The sequence below is a fragment of the Anabrus simplex genome, chromosome 8, assembly GCF_040414725.1.
Source record: "Anabrus simplex isolate iqAnaSimp1 chromosome 8, ASM4041472v1, whole genome shotgun sequence".
Lineage (NCBI taxonomy): Eukaryota > Metazoa > Arthropoda > Insecta > Orthoptera > Tettigoniidae > Anabrus > Anabrus simplex.
The window spans coordinates 39238643-39261361 of record NC_090272.1 but is presented as its reverse complement, the minus strand read 5'-3'; the positions used below and the strand labels follow the sequence as shown (position 1 = coordinate 39261361).

At 37.8% G+C, this 22719-nt stretch overlaps 1 protein-coding gene across 1 annotated transcript in view; it reads right to left on the bottom strand.

Annotated features, from left to right (window-relative positions):
- Positions 1-13926: 13926 nt before the first annotated feature.
- Positions 13927-22719, bottom strand: part of noi (splicing factor 3a subunit 3 noi) — a 102141-nt gene continuing 93348 nt past the window's right edge. Inside the window, exon 12 of the mRNA XM_067152845.2 lies at positions 13927-14205. Coding sequence (XP_067008946.1) covers positions 14072-14205 — 134 coding nt within the window. The 3' untranslated portion in view covers positions 13927-14071. The remainder of the gene's footprint in view (positions 14206-22719) is intronic.

Genomic DNA, 22719 nt, shown 5'->3' with positions numbered 1-22719 from the left:
AATTTGTTTCCAGACCCTGTACACAGGGATTTCAATCATCCCAGAAACACGGAAACACACCGAATATTACAGGCAACGATAGCCAACCAAATATTCCACACGTAAATAATTAAAAGAACACAAGAGAGAATAGCATGAACCTGAATAAAAATGACTCAAATAATTTACAAATTACGAAGGGAAACACAATTTAAATTTCACAGAAAACAGAACAATGGTACCCACGAAGCATGCAGATTCCTAAAACAAAGCCAACATCCAACTTAAAAACAAAAGGCAAGGCCCACACAAAATTAGCGTGCCTGAGATAAGATAAAAATATGACACGCAATAATGAAAGAAAGAAAACACAGACGCGAATTGTCTGAGGAGGGTAAGCGTAAGTATCGTCAAGAAATGGCAGAAACAAATTTCAGCTTCCTACAACCTCGATATTACAATAACATAATTATAATATTTTGAATTTAACATTTCCTCCAACCAAATATTAATAGAGGATTTGAATGCCGGTTATTAAATTTTAATTTTAGGAGGCTCTGGAAAATGGTAACGGCCGAATAAGACCAGAAATAAACCATCCCATTAAGTAATTAAACAATGATCCATTACGAAAACAATACTAGCACACAAAGCCTTTCAAAACATTGATAACAGTCCAATGGATACCACAAATATGAACCAAGAAAAGTAGAAGGAAATCCACCAACTAAATTAATAATAATAATAATAATAATAATAATAATAATAATAATAATAATAATAACTTATGAAACAGAAAAAGGTAGCACAACGATAATATCAGTAAAATTAAAGGAATGGAATAATTTGCCTCTCATCCGCGCATATACCAAATCCCACAATTACACTTTAATTAATTATGATTTAGATATAGAATTTTACAAAAATCTAATTAGGTTACATTTTAATAGTTTGAAGGTTCAACTTATATAATTAAAATGTCCGATGCAGAAGAAATTCCAGCTTAATTTAATGAATAAACGGTGGTCGACATGTCCATAAACTATAGGCCTAATTTCAATTACAGTTGCGGAGTAGACATGAAATAATACTAGCAGCGTTACCAAAAAAAAAATTTTATATAATAGATGTTACAGATAGCTTGTTACACACATTCTTCTTCTCCAAATAATCCAGCAGTAGAACAGTTTCAAAACAATTAAGAAGATACTTGTACTTGCATCCTTGGGTGTCCAATTTAATATACGGTAATCCAATAGCTTACGTTCTAGGCCATTTTGCAATGAATTGCTCTCCTGCAGATATTTTGATCACACAATTACTAAAGGATTGTAAATATGAAACACACTAAAACATAATTACGCTACAACTAAGGCAAATGCCTTAATTCACGTGGCTATTAGCCTGGATTATCAGACTCCACTCCAACAACTTTCAACCGCATCTTGTACAGGACAGCTTTACCCAATGCGTCAATCATGGTGGTCAGCCGGCAACAGACTGGCTTCCAGTCAGCGAGAAGCGCATCGCTCAGTTCAAAGCAATAGACTCGGTGCGCGCGCACTTCCACTAGTTTATTGGGCGAATCAGAAATTTCAAAGCTACCAATGTAACAATAGCAAAATATGCATTTTAAATAGGCATAGTTCAGGCACATAAATTAACGGCAATTCAAACAATGACCAAGAAAGGTAGATAAAATCCCCACACACAAATACATATGTCCAACAAATGGCGGTAGCGTAAATTCTTGTCACAGTAATGGGGGTGCTTCATCAAATGAGTTTGTGTCTTGCACAGTCCATTTCTTGGAACATATAATGAAACATTACAAGCATATTGTCTTAATTTCTGATGGATGCGCCTACCAGAACCAGAATAAAGCTCTGGCCAGTGCAAAGGGTGCTTTTTTCAAGACAAACTTCATTATTATTGAGCAAGTTTTCCTTGAAAAGGGTCATACAATGATGGAAACAGATAGTGCACATTCTACTCTAGAGCAGTACTTCAAACCACTAATATATTATTCACCCATGGACTACATTATATCAATGAGAATGGCCAGGGCTAAAAAGCCATTTAACATTGTTGTCAAGAAATTTTCACTTTTCAGAAATTTTGAAGGATTGAATTGCATCCTGCCCTCCCTTAGACCTGGTAAGAAGACTAGGGATCCCATTGTCCATGATCTAAGGATGTTAACATACAGTCCTTGTGGCAAAATATCTTACATAATAGCATACTTCGAGGAGTGGAAACTGTTGCCTCACAGACATAAAGAACGTCATCACACCGTGGTACACATCACGAATTCCAATAACGGAATCTAAATTCAAGCATCTTCAAGAATTTTTTTGTCAGTAATAGAAAATGATAGTCACTCATTTTATGACTCTGAAATACAAGTGAACCAGCAAAATGTTGGATAAACAATGAAAATAATTTTTCATCCTTACCTATCTTCTCAGTATTTATCTTTTTAAACTCAAACATATTTTTAAAAAATTAATTAGATTTTGTTTCACAACAGTAGAAGTAGAAACATATTTTATATTATAAAAATGATGTGTGCAAGAACGTAAATTAATGATGAAATTTAGTATAGTATTTGGGTGCATTTTCTCTTATGTGGTGAAAAGGAACAGGCAAAAACTTCTGTGTGCGTTCGATGAATATATTTCAATTATTGTAAATATCCACGTTTCGATGAACATTGTTGTTAATTATTGTGACATCTTAGTGCAAACAAATGTTATTAAAATGCTTTGTACAAAAATATGTGCAGTGTTCTACCCAACCAACTTGATTTTTTGCTTCTCCTGAAAAATTTAGTGTTTTTGCACATAGGAGCTGTTGCCAGAATGACGACAATTTGTAATGGTTCAGAAGTTGGGTACAAAAACGAAATACAGTACTTTGGATAGAAAATGAAATGTTTAATTTTGCTTTAATATGGAAAATCCCAACTTTTGAGCCATTATATTCTTACCTAGAACATATGCAGAATGTATCATAAGAATGGGAAGAAAAGAAAGGAACACCATGCACACAACAGGACTTGAACCAGCAGTGCCCTTATTACAAGACCTGGGCTTTACCCGTTGCTGAGTCACATGCTCGCATGTCCCTTCTCTAATGTTTAGTTGATATAAGGCACTGGAAATTTGTCCACGCCAATTTCCTGGAAAATGCCTGGATATCTGGCCCAATGCCTCTGGGACATTTATATTCAAGAAATCACCTTCACGTAGGATTACTATGGTGAGTATGAAAAATGTATGAACCCATCTACCTGAGGTGCCCTTGTGAGATGTATTTTAGAGAATAAGTGGTTTAAGAGAAGGCATGAAACAAAACATATCTACGAAAGTCACAGCTCAACTGTGCATATGAAATTGATACCGGTATGTTTTTAAGTGTAAGCTTCATGCTTTAATTAAAAACCCAATGGACATGAGTTTGTATTGAGTAGGATCTCTAAACACGATACTTCTGACAGGTAAGAGTTAAGAGATTGTAGATATGACGGAAAGAAGGAGAATTCATATACTGGGATTGAGTGAGACAAAATGGAAAGGGACGAATTCAAAAATTGTTGAGAGGAGGTTATAAACTGTATTTGAATGGTAATAAAAAGGAAGCACAAAATAGAGTAAGTTTGGTACTCCACAAATATATCGCACTTGTCACAGATGTTACCTTTGTAAATGATAGAATAACAGAATGAATAATGAAACACCAATGTGATGAAACAGTGGAGAACAGACATCAGGCATGGCTATTACATCAGTCCCAGAAACAGAACTATCCTATCAAAATCTAGTAAAACAGAGAAAAGAAACTACCCAAGTCTTAAGAAGAATAAAAAGACAGCATCATAAGGACACATTGCAGTTAATTGAAGAACAATTCAATAAAACTCAATCAAGGGACTACTACAAAACCTTCAGAAAACAGCCCCCCAAAAATAAGAACCCCCGACCCTACTGATGAAGGATGAAAATGGTAAGCTGGCTCATAACAATAAAGACAATGCAGAAATTCTGGCTAAATATTTCAACAAGCTTTTAAATTGTGAGGAATCTACAGAACTCCTTCATTTGGACACCAACACCTACCAATAAAAAAACCACCAGAGAACATCAATCACCCCACAATAGAGGAAGTCTACCAAGCACAGAATAAATTAAAAATCTACAAAGCACCAGGAGAAGATCAGACCTTTGCAGAAATCTGGAAATATGCAGGAAGATCAGCAAAAGTTGCCCTCCATCAACCACTTGTCTCTATCTGGATTAAAGAAGAACTACCAGAACACTGGATAACAGCCCTCATTCACCCACTGCACAAAAAAGGAGACAAAACAGACCCTAATAACTACAGGGGAATCTCGCTCCTAGACGTAACATACAAAATATTTTCAATAATCATCCTTAATAGGATAAGTTTACAACTTCAGAAAGAACTAGGAGAATATCAAGGAGGTTTCAGACCCTGGAGGAGCTGTCCTGATCAGATCATGAGTCTTAAGTTGATAATGGACTATAACAGGAAAAGAAACAGAGATATGGTGATAAAATTTGTAGATTTCAAGAAAGCTTATGATTGCATCCATAGGGAATCTCTGTTTAAAATTTTAAGACACCTTGGACTACACCCCAAATTAATAAACATGATAAAATTGACTCTCACTAACACCAAATCAAAAGTGAAGTTTAGGGGTGAAACATCAGAGACATTTGAAATTAAAACTGGACTATGGCAGGGAGATGGGCTCTCACCACTATTATTTAATTGTGCTCTAGAAATGGTAATGAGGGAATGGTTTAGGAAATTCCCCCCCCCCCCCAAAAAAAAAAGATTGGCCGAAAAATCAAAAAAATTGCCTGGGTTTCGCTGACGATTTAGCATTACTAGCAGTGGACATAAAAGAAGCAAAAACCCAGATATCAGAACTTCAAAACATTGCAAAGAAAATTGGCCTCAAAATATCATTGGAAAAAACGGAAATTATGCCCCAAAAACCAACACAACTAAAAGAAGTTACCATAAATGGTAATAAAATCAAAATAGTCATTCAATTTAAATATCTTGGAGAAGTAATAACACATAACCTAAATGAATAAATCTTAATCCAAACAAGAACAAATAGATTAGCTAAAGCACAAAAAATAACATGGGATATCTACAAAAAAGAAATGTCTATCAATAAATGCAAAAATAAAACACTACAACATAGTTATAAAACCGGAAGCTGCATATATAGCAGATACAGTTTTTCCCCTGAATAAACAATCAAAGACTGACAGACTTCAGAAAATTGAAAGGAGGATTGGAAGAACCTGCATCAACAAAAAAAATACCAGAAAGATGGACAGCGGCGGATAATACCTAACAAAGTCACGTACAAAGAGCTAGAACCCATTACAGATACTGTGTGTAAGAAGAGACTGGGACTTTTTGAACATATCAGGAAGATGCAGGATTCAAGACTTCTGAAACAACTAGTACAACACAATCTTGTCTCAAAAAATACCACAACAGGATGTAATGGATCAGAGAAGTAAGAAAGGATATGGAGGAAATATGCCTTACAACAGAAGACACCACAAATAAGATAAAATTGAATACAAAACTCAAGAATACAAACTTCCGCTTTACTCTTACACAAAACAAACCAACAGCACGCATATTTTCAAATGAGGAAAGGGCACGAAGATCGGAGCGTTTGAAGAAGTACTGGGAGGACTGCAAACCCAAACAATCCCTTCAAAGAGACCTAAACGATGGACTGACTAAAGTGATCCTATGTGGTCATAAAGAAGAAGAAGAAAGCCAGTGTAAACATAGAGAACAATATATAGTTTTACAACAGTCCAAGAATATGCCCCTCAGCATGGATGCAGTGGTTCTGAATGATATAGTAGATAAAACACGAGAAGACAATGTTGTGATAATTGGGGATCTGAATGCTCAAGTTGGGCTCAATAGATCTGGGTACAAGTTGGTGATGGGACCTTTTGGATATAGAAAATAAATGTAGAAGGGGAATATATTCTAAATTTGTATGTAAGAAACTATCTTTTAATAAAAAATACATTCTTCAAAAAATAGGATAACCATAAGATTACTAGACATGGCTGGGGTGGAAAATCAAAGACGGTTATTGATTATGTGATAACAGATATATTAAATGGAGAAAAGGTGAGGGATACGAAAGTTATCCCTAGTGAAAACTTGGCTAGTGACCACAGGCTTCTAGTAGTGGATCTAAATTATGTAGTTAAAACTACATCTGCACTAAAGAGATTGCAAAAGATTAAAGAATAGAAACTGAAAATGAAGAAATGAAGAAGAATTTTCAAATTTGACAGCAACTACTCTACATATATTGATAAGAAATGAAATAGGTAGTGTTGATGAAGATTTAGAACAACAATAGTTAATTGTGTTATAGAGGTATGTGGTAAAACAAAACGTAAAGTCAAGGAGAAAGAAATAAGTTGGTGGAATTATAGAGTAAAGCATACAAAGGGGTGTTGGAAAACAACCAGGATGATTTTTTTGTGTTTCAATAATCCAGTGCTGGAGTTTGCAGGTGGTAGTACTGGAAAGGTTTGACCTTGAGTGATACAGTGCGAAGCACGTCACTCGCCTCAGGCTTCTAGGTTGCAAGGGAGCAGCTGAGGTAGGAGGCCATGTTCGCTGTACCCAACATGGAACTCAAGTTGTAGCAGCGTGCAGTTCTCCTGGACAAAACTTCAACACAAGCAGTGGAAATGTTGCAGCAATCTTACAGATAGGAAGCCATGGGAAAGACGCAAGTTTTTGAGTAGCACAAACGCTCTAAGGAGGGTAAAAGTGATCTGGAGGATGCTCCATGCCCCGGAGGAACCTCAACTTCGAAAACAGACATCAGTGTGAATGAAAACTACCGTTTAACCATTGAACAGATTGCTGGAATGATAAACATCTCCTATGGATCAGCCAAAGACATTATACGCAATGTTCTAGGGCATAGAAAAGTTTCAGCGAAGTGGGTGTCACGTGTGATGAATGATGAACAGAAGGCTCACCGTGTGATGGCATGTCAAGAATAGAAATGGAGACTTCTGCAGGAACCAGATTTTTGGACAGGGTTAGCACATGTGACGAGTACTGGTTCCATCATTATGACCCAGAGACAAAACAGCTAAGTGCCTAATAGAAACATCCTTCCAGTTCAAGATCCAAAAAGGCCAACATTCAGGTGAGTGCGGGGAAAGTCATGCACCTTGTCTTTTTTTTTTTTTTTTTTTGCTAGGGGCTTTACGTCGCACTGACACAGATACGTCTTATGGCGACGATGGGATAGGAAAGGCCTAGGAGTTAGAAGGAAGCGGCCGTGGCCTTAATTAAGGTACAGCCCCAGCATTTGCCTGGTGTGAAAATGGGAAACCACGGAAAACCATCTTCAGGGCTGCCGATGGTGGGATTCGAACCTACTATCTTCCGGATGCAAGCTCACAGCCACGCGCCTCTACGCGCACGGCCAACTCGCCTGGTCTCTTTTTTGATAAGCAGGGGATTGTGTTATATTGTGTAGTGAAAAAAGCAACGTACTGATACTGCTGATTATTATTGTGAAGTGTTAAAGGGGCCACTGAAAAGAAAAATTGCAGAGAAAAGACCAAACTTTGCTCAAACGGGATGGAACCTGTACCAGGACAATGCACGCGCATCGGAAAATCAAGACACAATAACCAAATTGGGCACTGAGGTGATGCCACATCCACCTTATTCACCGGACCTAGTACCATGCGACTTCTACCTATTTCCTGCAGTGAAAAAGGAACTTCAGTGTCATCATTTTCAAAGTGATCAAGAAGTAAACAGCACAATTTCCGATATACTCAACAGACTATCAAGAAAGGGCTTCGGGGAGTGTTTTGAACAGTGGACTGAATGCTGAAACTGATATATTGTGTCTGAGGGAGAATACTTTGAAGGTCTGTAAGTAAATTTGAATAAAGGTAGGCAGTATTTTGCTGTAATAAAATCATTTCGGTCATTTTTTGACACCCTCTCATTTAATTAACCCTTTCATTCCGGTTGACTGCTCTACCAACTGGGAGGGAGCCGTGTCGAGCACCTGGTGGACTGCTGTAGCAGTACCTCATAGCCAGTTGACTGCTGTAGAAGTCACATGTCTTTCAGCTGTTTTCTGTTTCACTATGATAGACTACTGGGGAAGTTCAGCCCTGGAGGTCTCTCGTGGCTGACTTGGGTGTCTATAGTTACGGCTATGATTACCACATGACAGGAGTAACCATTTCGAAGATGAAAGCAATGTGTCTGGTATGCTACTCACTTCGCGCCTAGTTGCTCCCATGTGCTGACGTGCTTGTGTTTCTCAATTTAGCTTTCAATCGCTTTTAAATTGTGAAAGGCCTGATGACGGAGAAAAGCTATACTGTGGAGGAAGCTCTTGCTCTCATATCGGGTAGTGACCTTGAAGAAGATGACGATAGTTATTTGTCATCAGATTCTGGTGAAGGAACGACTTCAATCACACCTACTTCAGGCACGCTTCGTCGTCTAAAAGGTCGGCCTACTTCGATGATTCGACTGAAGATGAAGATAGTGAGGATGAAGATCAGGTGCCTGAACCACCGAGTGGAAAACTAAATTGGAAAAAGAAGAACCTGAATCCGAAGAAACATTATTTCAACACAGCTAATTCCAGACTGAAAAGTTTACTGGATAATGCTAGCATGTTAAGTTTCTTTCATCTGTTTTTTAACATGAGTATCAGAACTCTTCTATGCGAGGAGATTAATAAATATTGTTCTCAGAATGTGGAGTTCCACATTAAAAATAAAATACATTTAACCTCTTCCTGTCCTCTCCATACATCGCGAGCCGTATGCAGACGAGAGAGGTGAGTGAGACAAGTATATCCCATACAGCAGGCTCGGTGAGCCTCTCCCTGCTCGCATCCAGATGGTCATGCCACCGTACTCGCTACACTGGAGTGAAGGGGGTTAAAGAAAGATACATGGTAAAGAAAAACAAAGATGTTTAAAAATATAATCATGCTCAGGGAATTCTACCAATGAACAATGAAAAAATTAGGAGACTGGAACAGGAATACAGGCATAAAAAACTCCGGGTAAAAAAAAGCAGTGAAAGAAGGAAAGAAGAGTTGGGAACTGTTCACCCAACATATCTAGAAAGATAGTAAAGGAAATCATAAAATGTTATATGGGTTAGTGAGAAGTAAAAAATCATGTAACTATTGAAACAGAGGATGAGATCATTATCAGAGAAATGGTAGGAATCGGAGAAGAGTTATTTTGAAAAATCATTGAATGGGCGTGTGTATAAGAACAGGTTACCAAAGTCACTAATGAATTACAGAAGGAACAACCTCCAATTACTTGGAAAGAGGCAGAAAGTGCCCTGAAGAAAATGAAAAGTGGAAAGTCAGTGGGAGCAGATGAACTAACAGCAGGCATGAAGGCAGGTGGAATCCCTGGAATACAGTGGCTACATCAAACACTGGGAGTTATATGGAAAGAGAACAAGTTGCCAGATAACTGGAAAAAAGGAATAAAGAAGGAAGTGCACCAGGTATAGAGGCATTACCCTTTTGTCACATTGCCTTAAGATAACGGAGAAGAATATAGAACAGGGACTGAGAGAAATAATGGAAGACCAATTTGAAGAGGAACAACCTGGATTTAGAAGAAATAGAGAAGCCACAGACCTAAGTTTTTCACTCAGGCAGTTAATGTAAAACTTTTACAACAAAAAAAAAGGGAAAGACTTGATAATAGCATTTTTGGATTTGAAAAAAGCATACAACAGGATTGAGAGAGGAAAAATATGGGAATGTTAAAAAAACATAACACCCCAGAAACTCTAATTAAAAAGAGTTCAGATGATGTATGATGGTTGAGAAAGTAGTGTGCACGTAGGAGAAGAAAGATCTGAGTGATTTAAAACAAGAAAAGGTGTCCACCACAGGAGTTCTATTTCCCCATCGTTCTCCATTTCACTCATGGATACTATTACTGTATAAAAGAACTCAAAGGGATAGATAAGGAAGATCTTAATGCATTTGTTTTTTCTGAGGATGTTACTATTTGGGGAGAAACAAAGAGAGATGTTCAGAGGAGATTGGATCTTTGGAACACCAAGTTTAAAGAATATAAGTTAACTGTGAGCAAGAGCAAAATAGTGGTAATGAAAGTTAGCAGGACAAATACACCTTGTAACTTCACCCTGGAGGGAGAGGTGATTGAATGTGTGAATACCTTTAAATATCTGGGAAGAACAATATAAAAAATGGAAGTGCCAGGAACGAAGTGTTGAACAGGGTGCAAAAAGGATCCAACTTCTTCCAACAAGTACGGAACACAGTATGAGACAAGGGAGTTCCTCAGAGGGCTAAACAGACCCTGTTTTTAAGACTTATCTCCTGTCCATTGTGACATATAGTCTGGAGAGTTGCATCATGCATAAAAGAGAAGTAAGTCAACTACAGGCTTGTGAAATGATGTTCATTACATCACCTGTGCAGAAACCAGGAAGGACAGAATTAGGAATGATTAGATACAAAGAGACCTTCAGGTCAGCTTGACCTTGGAAGGAAGGCTAGTGTTGCAAGTTTAAAGTGGCTAGGACATGTGAAGCAGATGCAGGCAAAGTATTTTGAGAAGATCGTTATGGGCTGATGACCAACTGGATGCCCTAGGAAAAGGTGGCTAGACCAGATAAGAGAGGAAAAACATGCGGTGCTCTAGAGAGAGAAGAAGCGTACCAAGACTGTAATAGATGGAGGCACATCATCCTACCCAGCTCGCTGCAAGGAATTGAGGATGATGTAGCTTTGATGACATCACACAAAGAAGCAAACGTTTCTCCGCCTGAACCATGCAATACAAGCGCATGATACGTCAGTGCCTTGTAGTTAAATATTCACAAATGTATTAGTATAAGAGGTGAGATCATTAATACCTGTAATCGTTTGATTTTCGAAAGCTAGCTCTATTTAATTTTAGAAGTAGGCTTAAAATGTGTTCAAAGTATAACAATTGTTTTACGCGTCACTATACCCAACAAATTAAAATAATTATGCATTAATAAAAATATGGAGACAATGAATGTACAAAAATAAAATAATGTTTTACTTCCATACCAGCTATAAATACAGCAGCTTTCATGGGTCTTTTTTATCTTGGAACTTTTGACACTATCCTTCTAAGACTTTTTTGAGGTCTTTATTTCATACAAACATTTGTATGATTTTTTGTAGAATTGGAGTCCCTGCCGTACTTTCCTGACCTTTCACCCTGTGACTTTCATCTCACATGAAAGCTAAAGGAACCATTACGTAGTAGGCGGGTTGCAACATGAGAGGACATTGCCAATGCTGTGTGACAACAGATGACCCGATTCACACATGGTACGGCAAATGGTGACGCAGATGGTATTCAGTGCCTGCCACATCGTTGGCAGAGTGTGAAGTTGCAGCGGACTACTTTGAAGGCCTTTAGACCCAGTTTTGTCATGTCAAGTGGATGTGTGCTGTGCTCAAACGTAGGTGTGTTTGGCTGTAATTATTTTGCACCATGAAACCAGTATTGTCCTGTACACTACCGTAATAAATATGTGAGGCACAATGCTCGTGTGTTCTTCAGTGTCCACACATGTAGTTCCCACCTCGTCCTTTCATCTGTATGTCGCATTGTCCAACCGGGCTGGTGTCTACAAGAAAGAAAAGGGTTGCAATGACTTTTGCCCCAACCCTCGCATATACAGGGTGTAAGGGAAAGTAATATTGAAAATGTAAGGGACTGAGCGATTTATATCAACTGCAATTGCTACAATATGATACATCTGTCAACATCCTGTTATTGTCTAGGATAAAAGTCATTATTATTTCAGCGTTTTCCCTAGAACCATTTTAATGGGTACACCGTCCTGAATATTTTACAGACCATCAAACATAACCTGCATATATGCCAGTTACATAATATTAATACATATTCGAGTCACTGGGTGTTTCAAATTAAAACTGTAATACTGTATTTCAAAATTAAAAAAAAAAAAAAAAAAAGTCCATTTAAATGATAAATTTTCACTGTTGTTAGCATAATTTCAACACTTGCATATGAGTTTAAATGTATAGCTTGACTATCACGTGGTATCATGAGTGAGCGGTGCCTGAATTTGCACGGGATCGCATGCATCTATTATGCACAATGTCACAAATCCTTATGGCACTCCGCAGTAGAGTGATAGCCTAGTGTTACAGTTTATGAATGAGCAGTAGAACACTCTGATTTGCAAGGAGTCTGAAGGTCAGTGGTCTCCATCTCTTGCGGTCCTCAGCCAGACGTGCTGTACCAAAGATGTTCAACCCAGTTATACTCTAATAATGCCTGACCATCAAGGGAAAACTCATCCACGACTCTTGTCGGGAACATTCCCGAGAATGCTCAGTCTTCCTATGCTGTTATTCCCCTATCGCATAGGGTGTCCAGAGAACTGTAAAACTCTTTTGTTTACATATTGATAATCTGATTCTGAGGTTGAGCTGGATTATAATGGAATCACTGGTGTGAAGTGCTGTCCAAGGTCTGGATAACAATCTTCGCCAGCACTACATTTCAAAAGAATCGAACACTAGAAGTTCATAATACTCTTATGTCTTGTTTGTGATAACACTAAATCACTTCAACATTGCAGTTAATATTTACCTGTCTGATATTATTGTTAATGCACTGAAATATTAAATATGAAATATTATCATATTCATTTATTACGTAGTATTCCCCACCCAGCTACTCATTCCTGCTACCCGGTTGCCGAAAATTTCTGGGGAGAACACTGTATTTACACTGTGCTTTATATTGCATGCGTGGCGAGCATTCGTAAACACATACATACTTACTGCACACAGGTCAGACAAACAGTTGTGGCTCTGATGTCTGTCTAAGACACTCTGTGAGTGTTTGTAAACATCAAATTACAAAAACCAGTTCGTATGCTTGTTGTGACTTACTCTAGGTGTGTTGTGTTTGTCACAACAGTCGCTTGCCCTTGTGACTGGAGTAACTGGCAGCATACAGAAGCAAGCCACTGTATTGTGTATGTGTACTTACCTACTGTATTACCTTACATAAAAGTACTGTGTTTTAAAACATACCATCACAGTATCTGCAGTATATCCAAAACATAAAAATGGTTCTCATGTATACCTTGCAAATATCATTCTCTGCTAGCCTGTATGACCGTGATACAACATTCCCTTTCATCCTGTATAGGGAGATAGGAACATGAAAAGGAACGCACAAGACAAATACTTCCCAGCTTCATCAGAAGGGTGGGCTTCATGCTCACTGAGAGCCATCTTCAAAGATCTTCAGTCTTGATGCAGGAAGTATAGGATAAGAAGAAAGCCACATAAATACAGGAAAAGGGAGTAGACAGATAAAGATGAATACAAGACGTAAAGACTAGGCACAAATGATAAACAAAAAAGGAGAAAAGAATTTCAGTTGGATAATATTATTGGATTTTTTGGTTGGTTTGTTTTTCTTTACCACTTTGAGGATCATAAAAAGTGAGCATACCAGGCGAGTTGGCTGTGTGGTTACGGGCGTGCAGCTGTGAGCTTGCATCCGTGAGATAGTGGGTTCGAACCCCACTGTCGACAGCCCTGAAGATGGTTTTCCATGGTTTCCCATTTTCACATCAGGCAAATGCTGGGGCTGTACCTTAATTAAGGCCATGGTCGCTTCCTTCCCACTCCTAGGCCTTTCCTATCCCATCGTCGCTAAAAGATCTATCTGTGTCGGTCCAACGTAAATCAATCAATCAATCAATCAATCAATCAATCAATCAATCAATCAATCAACCAATCAATCAATCAATCAATCAATCAAAAAGTTAGCATACTTTAAGTTTCTTACAAGATTTTTTAATCCAGTAAAAAGTTGTTCTCTCTATACACATATTGTTTGCACTATGCCAGTCTTATGAATTTTATCCATTTGACAGTGTAAGTAAAATAACACAGATGTGTTCACTGCACTGTAGTTCATTACAACAATCCTTGTCTCTTTAGATCTTCGTATGTCTTCCGATTCACCACATTGCCCTGAGAGTCCTCGTATTCCTCTTCTTGCTCAGGCTGCCAACGTTCTCCTTGCTTCTGAGTCTTCAATTTCTCCCACACTAGAATAAAATAAAAAAATGTTTATTATAGTGAAATAGGCAGAAACTGACACTAAACTTTCGTGTCAAACGATACAATAGGAAAATGAAAAGCAACACATAATAGGAAAAGCACTATAGTTAGGCTAATGTAGGAAAAGGGAGTAATAGGAACGAAGGCAAAGACAAACATCAAAATACCAAATGACAAACATATGTTTTCAGTTGTCTACAAACTGGTGATTATTTTAATGGGAAGCATAACAGGAAAACCATCCCCTCCTAACTCTAAATCAGATGAGGTCCAATCTTTCAAAGAGTGAAAATATCAGCAAAAGAAAGGGAAGGACAACAAAGGGTGTGAAAATGAAAGACTCGCACTGACCTTTCAAATTGTAGGAGCTGAAGAACACAAGAAGGTTGTGCACAAAAAAATGAAAGTGAGGGATACGTAAGAGAACAAACACATTGACAGGTGCTACAGAAAGAAGGGACAACAGCAAACACAAAAGAACAAGGAAGATGAAATCCTACTGTAGTTCTCCTACATCCTTTTTTTTTTCTAGTGGTTCAACGTTGCATTAATACACCGAAGGATGGGAAAGGTTTAGGAATGGGAAGGTAGTGGCTGGGGCCTTCATTAAGGCCAGCCCCAGCATTTGTCTGGTGTGAAAATGGGAAACCATCTTCAGGGCTGCTGACGGTGGAATTTGAACCCATCATCTCCTGAAATCAAGGTCACAGTTACCTGACCCTAACCACACTGTAAACTCACTCGCTACATCTATTTCTTTCAGCTGCGATAAGCTCTATTTAGCTTGTTATTTTACACCTTCCTCATCATCTGTTAAAATGTCCACTAAATAAGTGTTCAAGTCTGTCCTCCTGATGAAGCAAAAACTCCTCGTCCATCACCAGTGCAGATCTTGTGTTTTATGCTGGCCTTCAATCTACAACATCTCTTTCATTTCCTTTTAAGTTACTTTGGCAGTTTCCCCCGTGGATCACTAGTGGAGTGTCTGCCTCCAGATCCTAAGATTGTGGGTTCAAACCCGGCAGAGGTAGCTGAATTTCTGAAGGATGGAAAAAAGTCCATTCATTTAACAATGCGTGTTGTACAAAGTTGACATGTAAATGATGTCTGGTGACATATTTGGTGTTTCCTTGATAAAATTAGTTCTCGGCAAAAGATCACAAAAAGAGATTTAGCAGAGTAAAACAGAATGTCAAAACTGACATGTAGCCTAATTAGTGTCAAATTAAAATGCCTGCACTCAGTAGCTAGGCCATTTAAATATTATTATTATTATTATTATTATTATTATTATTATTATTATTATTATTATTATTATTATTATTATTATTATTATCATCATCATCATCATCATCATCATCATCATCAGTTAATTCAGAATTTTTTTTTTTAAAATATTAATTCTTTCAGCTACCTCGGTGGATTACGGATTGAACGTCTGAATTATTTTCCCATGTTGACGAGTCTGATGATCTTTGAAAGGCAGTCAAAAATGTTGCCACAGCACATCATTGCGATATCCAAGAAAAGGAAATTAACTCAAACATAGGAACTGTATAGTAGAATTCCACTTTCATTTGCTAGATGGCAGCACAATCAGAACATCAAAATTTGTAGGCAGGTTGTCTAGATGGGGCACCACTTCAGGTCTGCAACTCAGTAGTATTATTATTATTACTACATCAATACAGCCCACTACGGATGACGGCTAAACAAGCTACCTGTCATTTTTCTTTTGGAGGCTTGAACCTAGTGATGAGTTTAAAAGACATTTCACAATGTCTGTGACTGCTGTATCTGTAACACAAAAATATTTGTGATTTATCTGTAATTCAGTCACAGGAAGCACAAGCATATGATGATCGTCACGGTGACACTTTGGTCGCGGGCGGTCAGTATGGAAATACTTTTAGTTGATATGATGACAATGTCGGGTAATATTTTTCGGAAGATTCGGGACATTCGAAGTGGGAAAAATAACATTCACATTTATAATTTGAAGTTTTAATAACACTGGTCTACACTCAAAATCTATCAGAGTTAAAAATAGGTAATTCCTATTCATTTCGATGTGACAAACGGATATGATGTTTACTCGTCTCTCATTTTCTTGATAAACAGGAATTAATTTTATGACTGAGGGTAATTTTGCAATGTTGGTAAATGTTTTTATACATCAAAGTTGTCAACACTGGGTATGCCATATGTTGTTTTGTTTCTGGACAAGCCAGTTTGTTTATATAGAACCTATGTGCTCTTAATTCTCAGTAATTTTCTGTGTATGAAGTTTAATTTTCATAGGTAAATAAGAAATCAAGTACAAACATTTTATTTATTTTCTTGAGTGAAAAATATGTATTCACAATCTAAATTTTCTTAACCAACTTTATTTTGTTTGTATTTCAGGTTAATTCTACTTCAAGCTGCCACGTAAATGTGTTAACAGTGTGAATAACTCTTGTTATGTGTGCGGTGAAGTGACTTTTTGCTTCTCAGAAACTTGCACTGACTCCATTAATACAGGCAACATATTACCATTACTTTGACTGTAAAACAGATGAGGATTAACGTTGGGCACCAAATATTTGTTGTATTTCATGTGCTGTAAACCTCCATTGTTAGTTAAAGAAAACAGTGAAGTCAATGCCATTCGCAGTTCCCATGACATAGCGAGAACCTACAAATCATGTCAGTGACTGTTATTTCTGAACAGTGCCTCCTCTTAAAAATGGAATGTCAAGAAAGTAAAAATGGACCATCACAAATCCAATTTGTTCCTGTCCCTCCGGAACATTATGTCCTTGAGTCTGATGAAGACACGGAGGGAGAATACAAACAACAGCCCAAGTCATAGCTACATCTTGTAGTACTTCTATTTGTTTCACTGCAGTTGGTAGGTTGTCTGCAAGGATCACTACATCATCAGCAAAGGCCAGGCAATCAATGTGGTACCAGTGTTTTTACAGCTAAGACATATTCCACTCGGTTCCATTGGTTATCAATTCCATTCTCTGGTATCTTTCTCCAGAACATAGCTGAACAGGAGTGGGAAGAGGCCATCCCTCTATCCTAGTCCTTTTTTCATTGTGAATGTTTCTGACAGTTCACCCAGCTTGTGAATACAGAATGTGTTGGATAAAAGCTAGGGATTTATCACTGACTCTGAAATCCGAGAATCACAGTACACTGAATCATAAGTCTCCTTGAAATCTACAAACGTCCTCCTCCTCCTCCTCCATCAGTTCAATGTGTCCAAACTATCTCAGTCAACCTTTTCCACTAATACATTTACTCGCATACTGGCCACACTTTTAATGTCCTGAAATAAGGGGTGCACCTATTATGGAAAAAAATGTCAGAGGAAATACTTAAAAGACCTATGAACATATTGCAGCCATTTCAAGTATTATTAGAGGTGTATTTATATTATAACAAAGAGACACTGAGCTATTACTAGTATAGCGTCTGGCTAGTACAAGAGAGACCAGCACATCCATAGTCAAATTAAGCATGGTAAATATTACACAAAAACATACAATGAGCAGTGATTGCAATACAACTTCACTGAAGGCCATGCTGGAATTTAATGGTGTATCATTATGTATGATGACGTCAGGCTAGGAGCAGATGGTGATACTGTCAATTTTTACATCACACGTGCTGTGAAAATATTAACTGCAATCTTATAATATCTAGGCTGTATATGTTCAGTCCAATGATTAGAAACAAGTTACCATGTGCCTTTAAAACAATAATAGCTGCACAAAAACTTTACTCAGGAACATGCTCAAAGGAAGTCGCATTTTGACCAGCATACTTACGCATCATTACAACAAAGGGTGATTTATTTTTTATTTTTAGAATTTGCTTTACGTCGCACTGACACAGATAGGTCTTATGGTGACGATGGGACAGGAAAGGCCTAGGAGTGGAAAGGAAGTGACCGTGACCTTGATTAAGGCCTGGTGTGAAAAAGAGCTGCCGACAGTGGGGTTCAAACCCACCACCTCCCGGATGCACGCTCACAGCTGCACGCCCATAACTGCACGGCCAATTCGCCCGGAAAGGATGAACGTAATTAACTTCAACCATAGATTTATTTTTCAAAACAGCAAATCTGACATAAAATTTGTAGTCAGTCTGATGAACTTATAGGAGATGTGCGCACTGTGTTCCTGGGTTTGGTACCAAAGTCATAGTTGGGAATATAGATTTTGGTGGTGCTACTGAGTTAAGATGTCTCTGTGGATATTTATATTTGTTCTGTAGATTATGAGAAGTGTTTAGATGTGTAAGACATAAAGATGTGGTAAATACTCTATTTACTGATTATGATATCCACAGAAGCATTTCAGGTGAAGTCCAAACTGGTCAAGCTGATCCATTCTTCGGATGCCATTATTTTAGGACTTGAACAACTTTCATTATGGTACAGAGACTTTGCATTTTTTTAAACGCTAGACCACCTTGTTACACCGCTTATCTCCATCCGTTTGTAGTTCATATCAGCAGTGACAAAAATGTCGTCATTCCAGTGCACCATCAATGCACCACCATAACTCCTGTAGTTATATGATCCACTTTCTTCTCTATCTGGTTTTCTTGAAATGTCCCTGTTGTACTTATTCTCTTTGAAGCCAGATGTCTTAGCAATTTCACAAACGTAAAGTAGTTGTCAAAGAATATCGTATGCCGTCTGTTTGATTCAACTCCAACTACATCAATGAGAGGTAGGACTACATATCCACCAAGTCTAAATTCTTTCAGCTTTTTATTTTATATTTTAAGTCTAGTGGAATTTCACAATTTTGCACATCATCTGATTGAGGGTGAACAGGAATGCAGTCAGTCACTAAATGAGATATAGTTTGTGATCTCGTCCACTTTGGGGTTGCTTCTTGTGTGTTATAATTTGACCTACTATAGCTTTTGGATTTTCTATCAGGGATTCAGGAACAGAGGTACTGGTGCAATCTTATGTATGACTCCCTTTATTTTCATATGACAGCTTACTTTTGCTCAGTTTGTCTAGATTTTCAGTTCCATCTGTAGATCTTTAAATAATATTTTGACTTGACCTAGCCTTCCCTTTCCTGCCCTTAACTTTTACTCAGAAGTAGGTTTCTATCAAGGTAATTTAGATTACTCTCCTACTCATCTATCATTATCATCCGTTTCACATCCGTCATCCGGTTTGATGTACTGCTCCTCTCCAAATGTTGGTTCTCCTTCCAAAACTTCCAATATTTCACTCACCATCAAAATAGAAAGGGAATACAGATGTTAACAATAGGACACCCTGTGCATAATATACGATTTTCAGAACAGCTATATTCACAAACCTCTGACACCTCAGTAATCAGACATAACCGATATATTTGTGTGTTGGTAGATTCACAGGAGTGTCAACAATATGATCTTTCCCAAAGCTTACAATTATTGGTAATATTTGTTCATTCATAAATAAAAATCTCACCTGTTGCCCAAAACTCTCTACTATCTTGCTGCCATGCTCAATATAAGTGTAATTCAACAACGATTGGTGAGAATGAAGAATTATGTATTCTAGGTTCCTGTTAGCTACAGCCTTTCTAAAGCACAAGGAAGTGTCATGGGCTTAAAAACATGCATAAATATCACACATTTTATTTTTTTATGACGTCTGATTTTTCGGACACTATGCACTAATGGGTTAAGTTATTGGTGTACGTAGCTGCCGGTCAGACATTTGTGAGTGCAGTGAGTATTCATACATAGATGTTGGCAGGTAGCCTACAACATGGTAGCTTTCTGTCCATAGATGGCATAACATGCACATACCTGCCAACTTTTAGAAACCAAAAATAGGAAGATTTTTTAATTCTTGGATTTCATCACATACATTCCACCATGGTCTACGTGAAAAAAGGTCAGGACAAAAGGCATACATATCTACAGTTACAATGCGAATTGACCATTAAATTTAAAATCTTAAACTAAAAAAACATAAAAATGGTTAGAAGAAAATGTACCTAATCACTCTCATTTATGACACTTACATACGAATATTATTTGTCACACCGACACACGCGACAAAATGCATAATACCGTATTTCCTCGCGTAATTAACGCACTTTCTTGATGAAAAATACAGGCGAAAACTTCGGATGCGATTCAAGGAATTCTGATATTTACAAATTATTTACAATTTATTTACATTTAAAAGATACATCAAATATAATACAAACACGATTGGTTCAACTCATTTGCAGTTATCGTCACTTGGCGTTTGATTCCGGCGTGGGTTTTTTTTTCTGAAAAGTCAAATAGAGTACATCAGATAAGTTAGACACGTGGGTTTGAAGTACCGACACTGGAAAATATTCTTCCCATTACGAGATGACAATACAACCTGAATGACATACCAGCAAAAAAAAAAGAAAAGAAAAAAAAAAAAAAAAGAGAAAACTGTCCAACACGAGAAGGGCTGGGCATCGAAGGAGGGAGCCTGTTACATTACCCCAAACCGTTCGTATCCAATCTTGTACGAGTGACGTGTCCATCCACCCTTTTTCTTGAATACGAATGTGGATCACTCACGGAAATTTTGCTTTAGGCATTGTTTTTCATTTTAGAACAATGTAAGGTGCAAGCTTTCTGCCATCAGCTGTTACAGCAAGCATTGCAGTACATCAGGTTTTTTTTGCTTCCGGTAGCGCGTGCGATTACACTGTATCTTCCTTTCTTATTGATTGTTGGACTTTGTGGTATATGGAAACTGATTGGCATCTGACCTGCGGTTCCTATAAGGGAGATCAAATATTCCTTCACTTTACGCTTCTCAATCACAAAAGTTAAAAATTTCATGACTGTTCCGTATTGAATAGAGAAATATACAATATTATATAGTAGGAAGGATCCACCTTTCAATACTCTGTTGTTAAGTTGAACCAAATAGAAGTTACAACCTGTTCATTTGGGACCGGTTTCAACACATTTGAAGTGTCATCTTCAGCCAATTAGCAAAGCAGTGCAAAAATTAAGATATTAAGATCCAAAAACAACTAACACAATGATTGCAAACAAAAAATTAACAATATTTCATGTCGAAGCAATTCTAGTTGATGTTCATAACACAATGATCACAGTCAAAAGAGTAAAAAGAACACCACTATTTCGTGCCGAAACAATTCTAGCTGAAGTTCATAAGCAGGTCTAGTACAATCCTGTTATGCTGCATTCAACTTAACAACAGAGTATTGAAAGGTGGATCCTTCCTACTATATAATATTGTATATTTCTCAATCACAAAACAATGAAAATGGTTAAAAATCATTTGTCACTTTTTGGCATAGTGCTGTTCTTCGTCGAAGAGAAAGTCCATTTCCCTTCATAAAATTAATTCAGCCTCGGCTAACCTTCAAATACGCGACAATGATTCCACGTGCCGCGGCTATTTCTCATTCTTTAAAATGCAGCATTTTGTGAGAAACAGCTTATCCAACATTGCGTAACAAAACCATATAGTTAAGCAGATAATCCTCTACTTGCGGAAACTTGTCGCTTTTGGTCCGCGAAATGCTTTGCGAGACTTGTTGGCCGCTTGAAGTGCACTTCTGTTACAGCGGTAGCGCATGTTTCATTTGGACACTGAAAACTTGCTGCCCGCTGCTCTATTCCCGTATGTTTTGGTGTAACTGATCACCGTAAGTTCGTATGATGCAGTATTAATCGAGGACTGTGGACTGACAAACAATTCTGAGATCACAGAATGTCCCATACGCGAAACACTTGTAAAACTAGTGCAGTGGGATTTCCCGCCGGCTATTTGGCTATTTGGAATGCCCGCTTTCGCAATAGGAAGCCTGCTACCTGAGTAGTTGGCATCTTTATTTCGAAACGCATCCGGAGCTGAGTGATGGATGTTCGAAGTTGTGGGTGCATCAAATTCCACTTTGGATCCAAAAATATTGGGATGTGTAAATTATGCAAGGGCGTCGATTATGGTACGCGAGAAAATACGGTAGTTTCCTTTAATAGCTGGTAAAATGAACGGAAATTTATAGGCATCTCTGAACACTTGGAGATAACGTTTGTCATATTTTTTGGCCATAACGAGAAAAGAAAATACCAGAAACTGTCACCGACACAACCCCCTTAAAAACATTCAATACATTAAAATTATGCACTTAAATACGCGAAACTACCACATACAAAACAATTCAATATGTCCTATATATATATTAACATACGACTTTGACACAGGGGAGAAAGCATAGAAATGCAAGGAAAAACACGTGGCCTACAACTCCGACGAAACTACGCACAGAAATGATGTTAACAGCGCGCGAACAACACAATAACAAACTCATTCTTTCGTTCCGATTAACTGAGTCGTTAGCGCGTGCTAGCCTCTCGCTTGCAGGACGATTGCCGCCCCGAATCCCCAGCTGTATAAAGCGCACACGCTGCTGTGGAGAGCGGGAAACACGATACATGAAGGCGACGGACGAAACACTCAC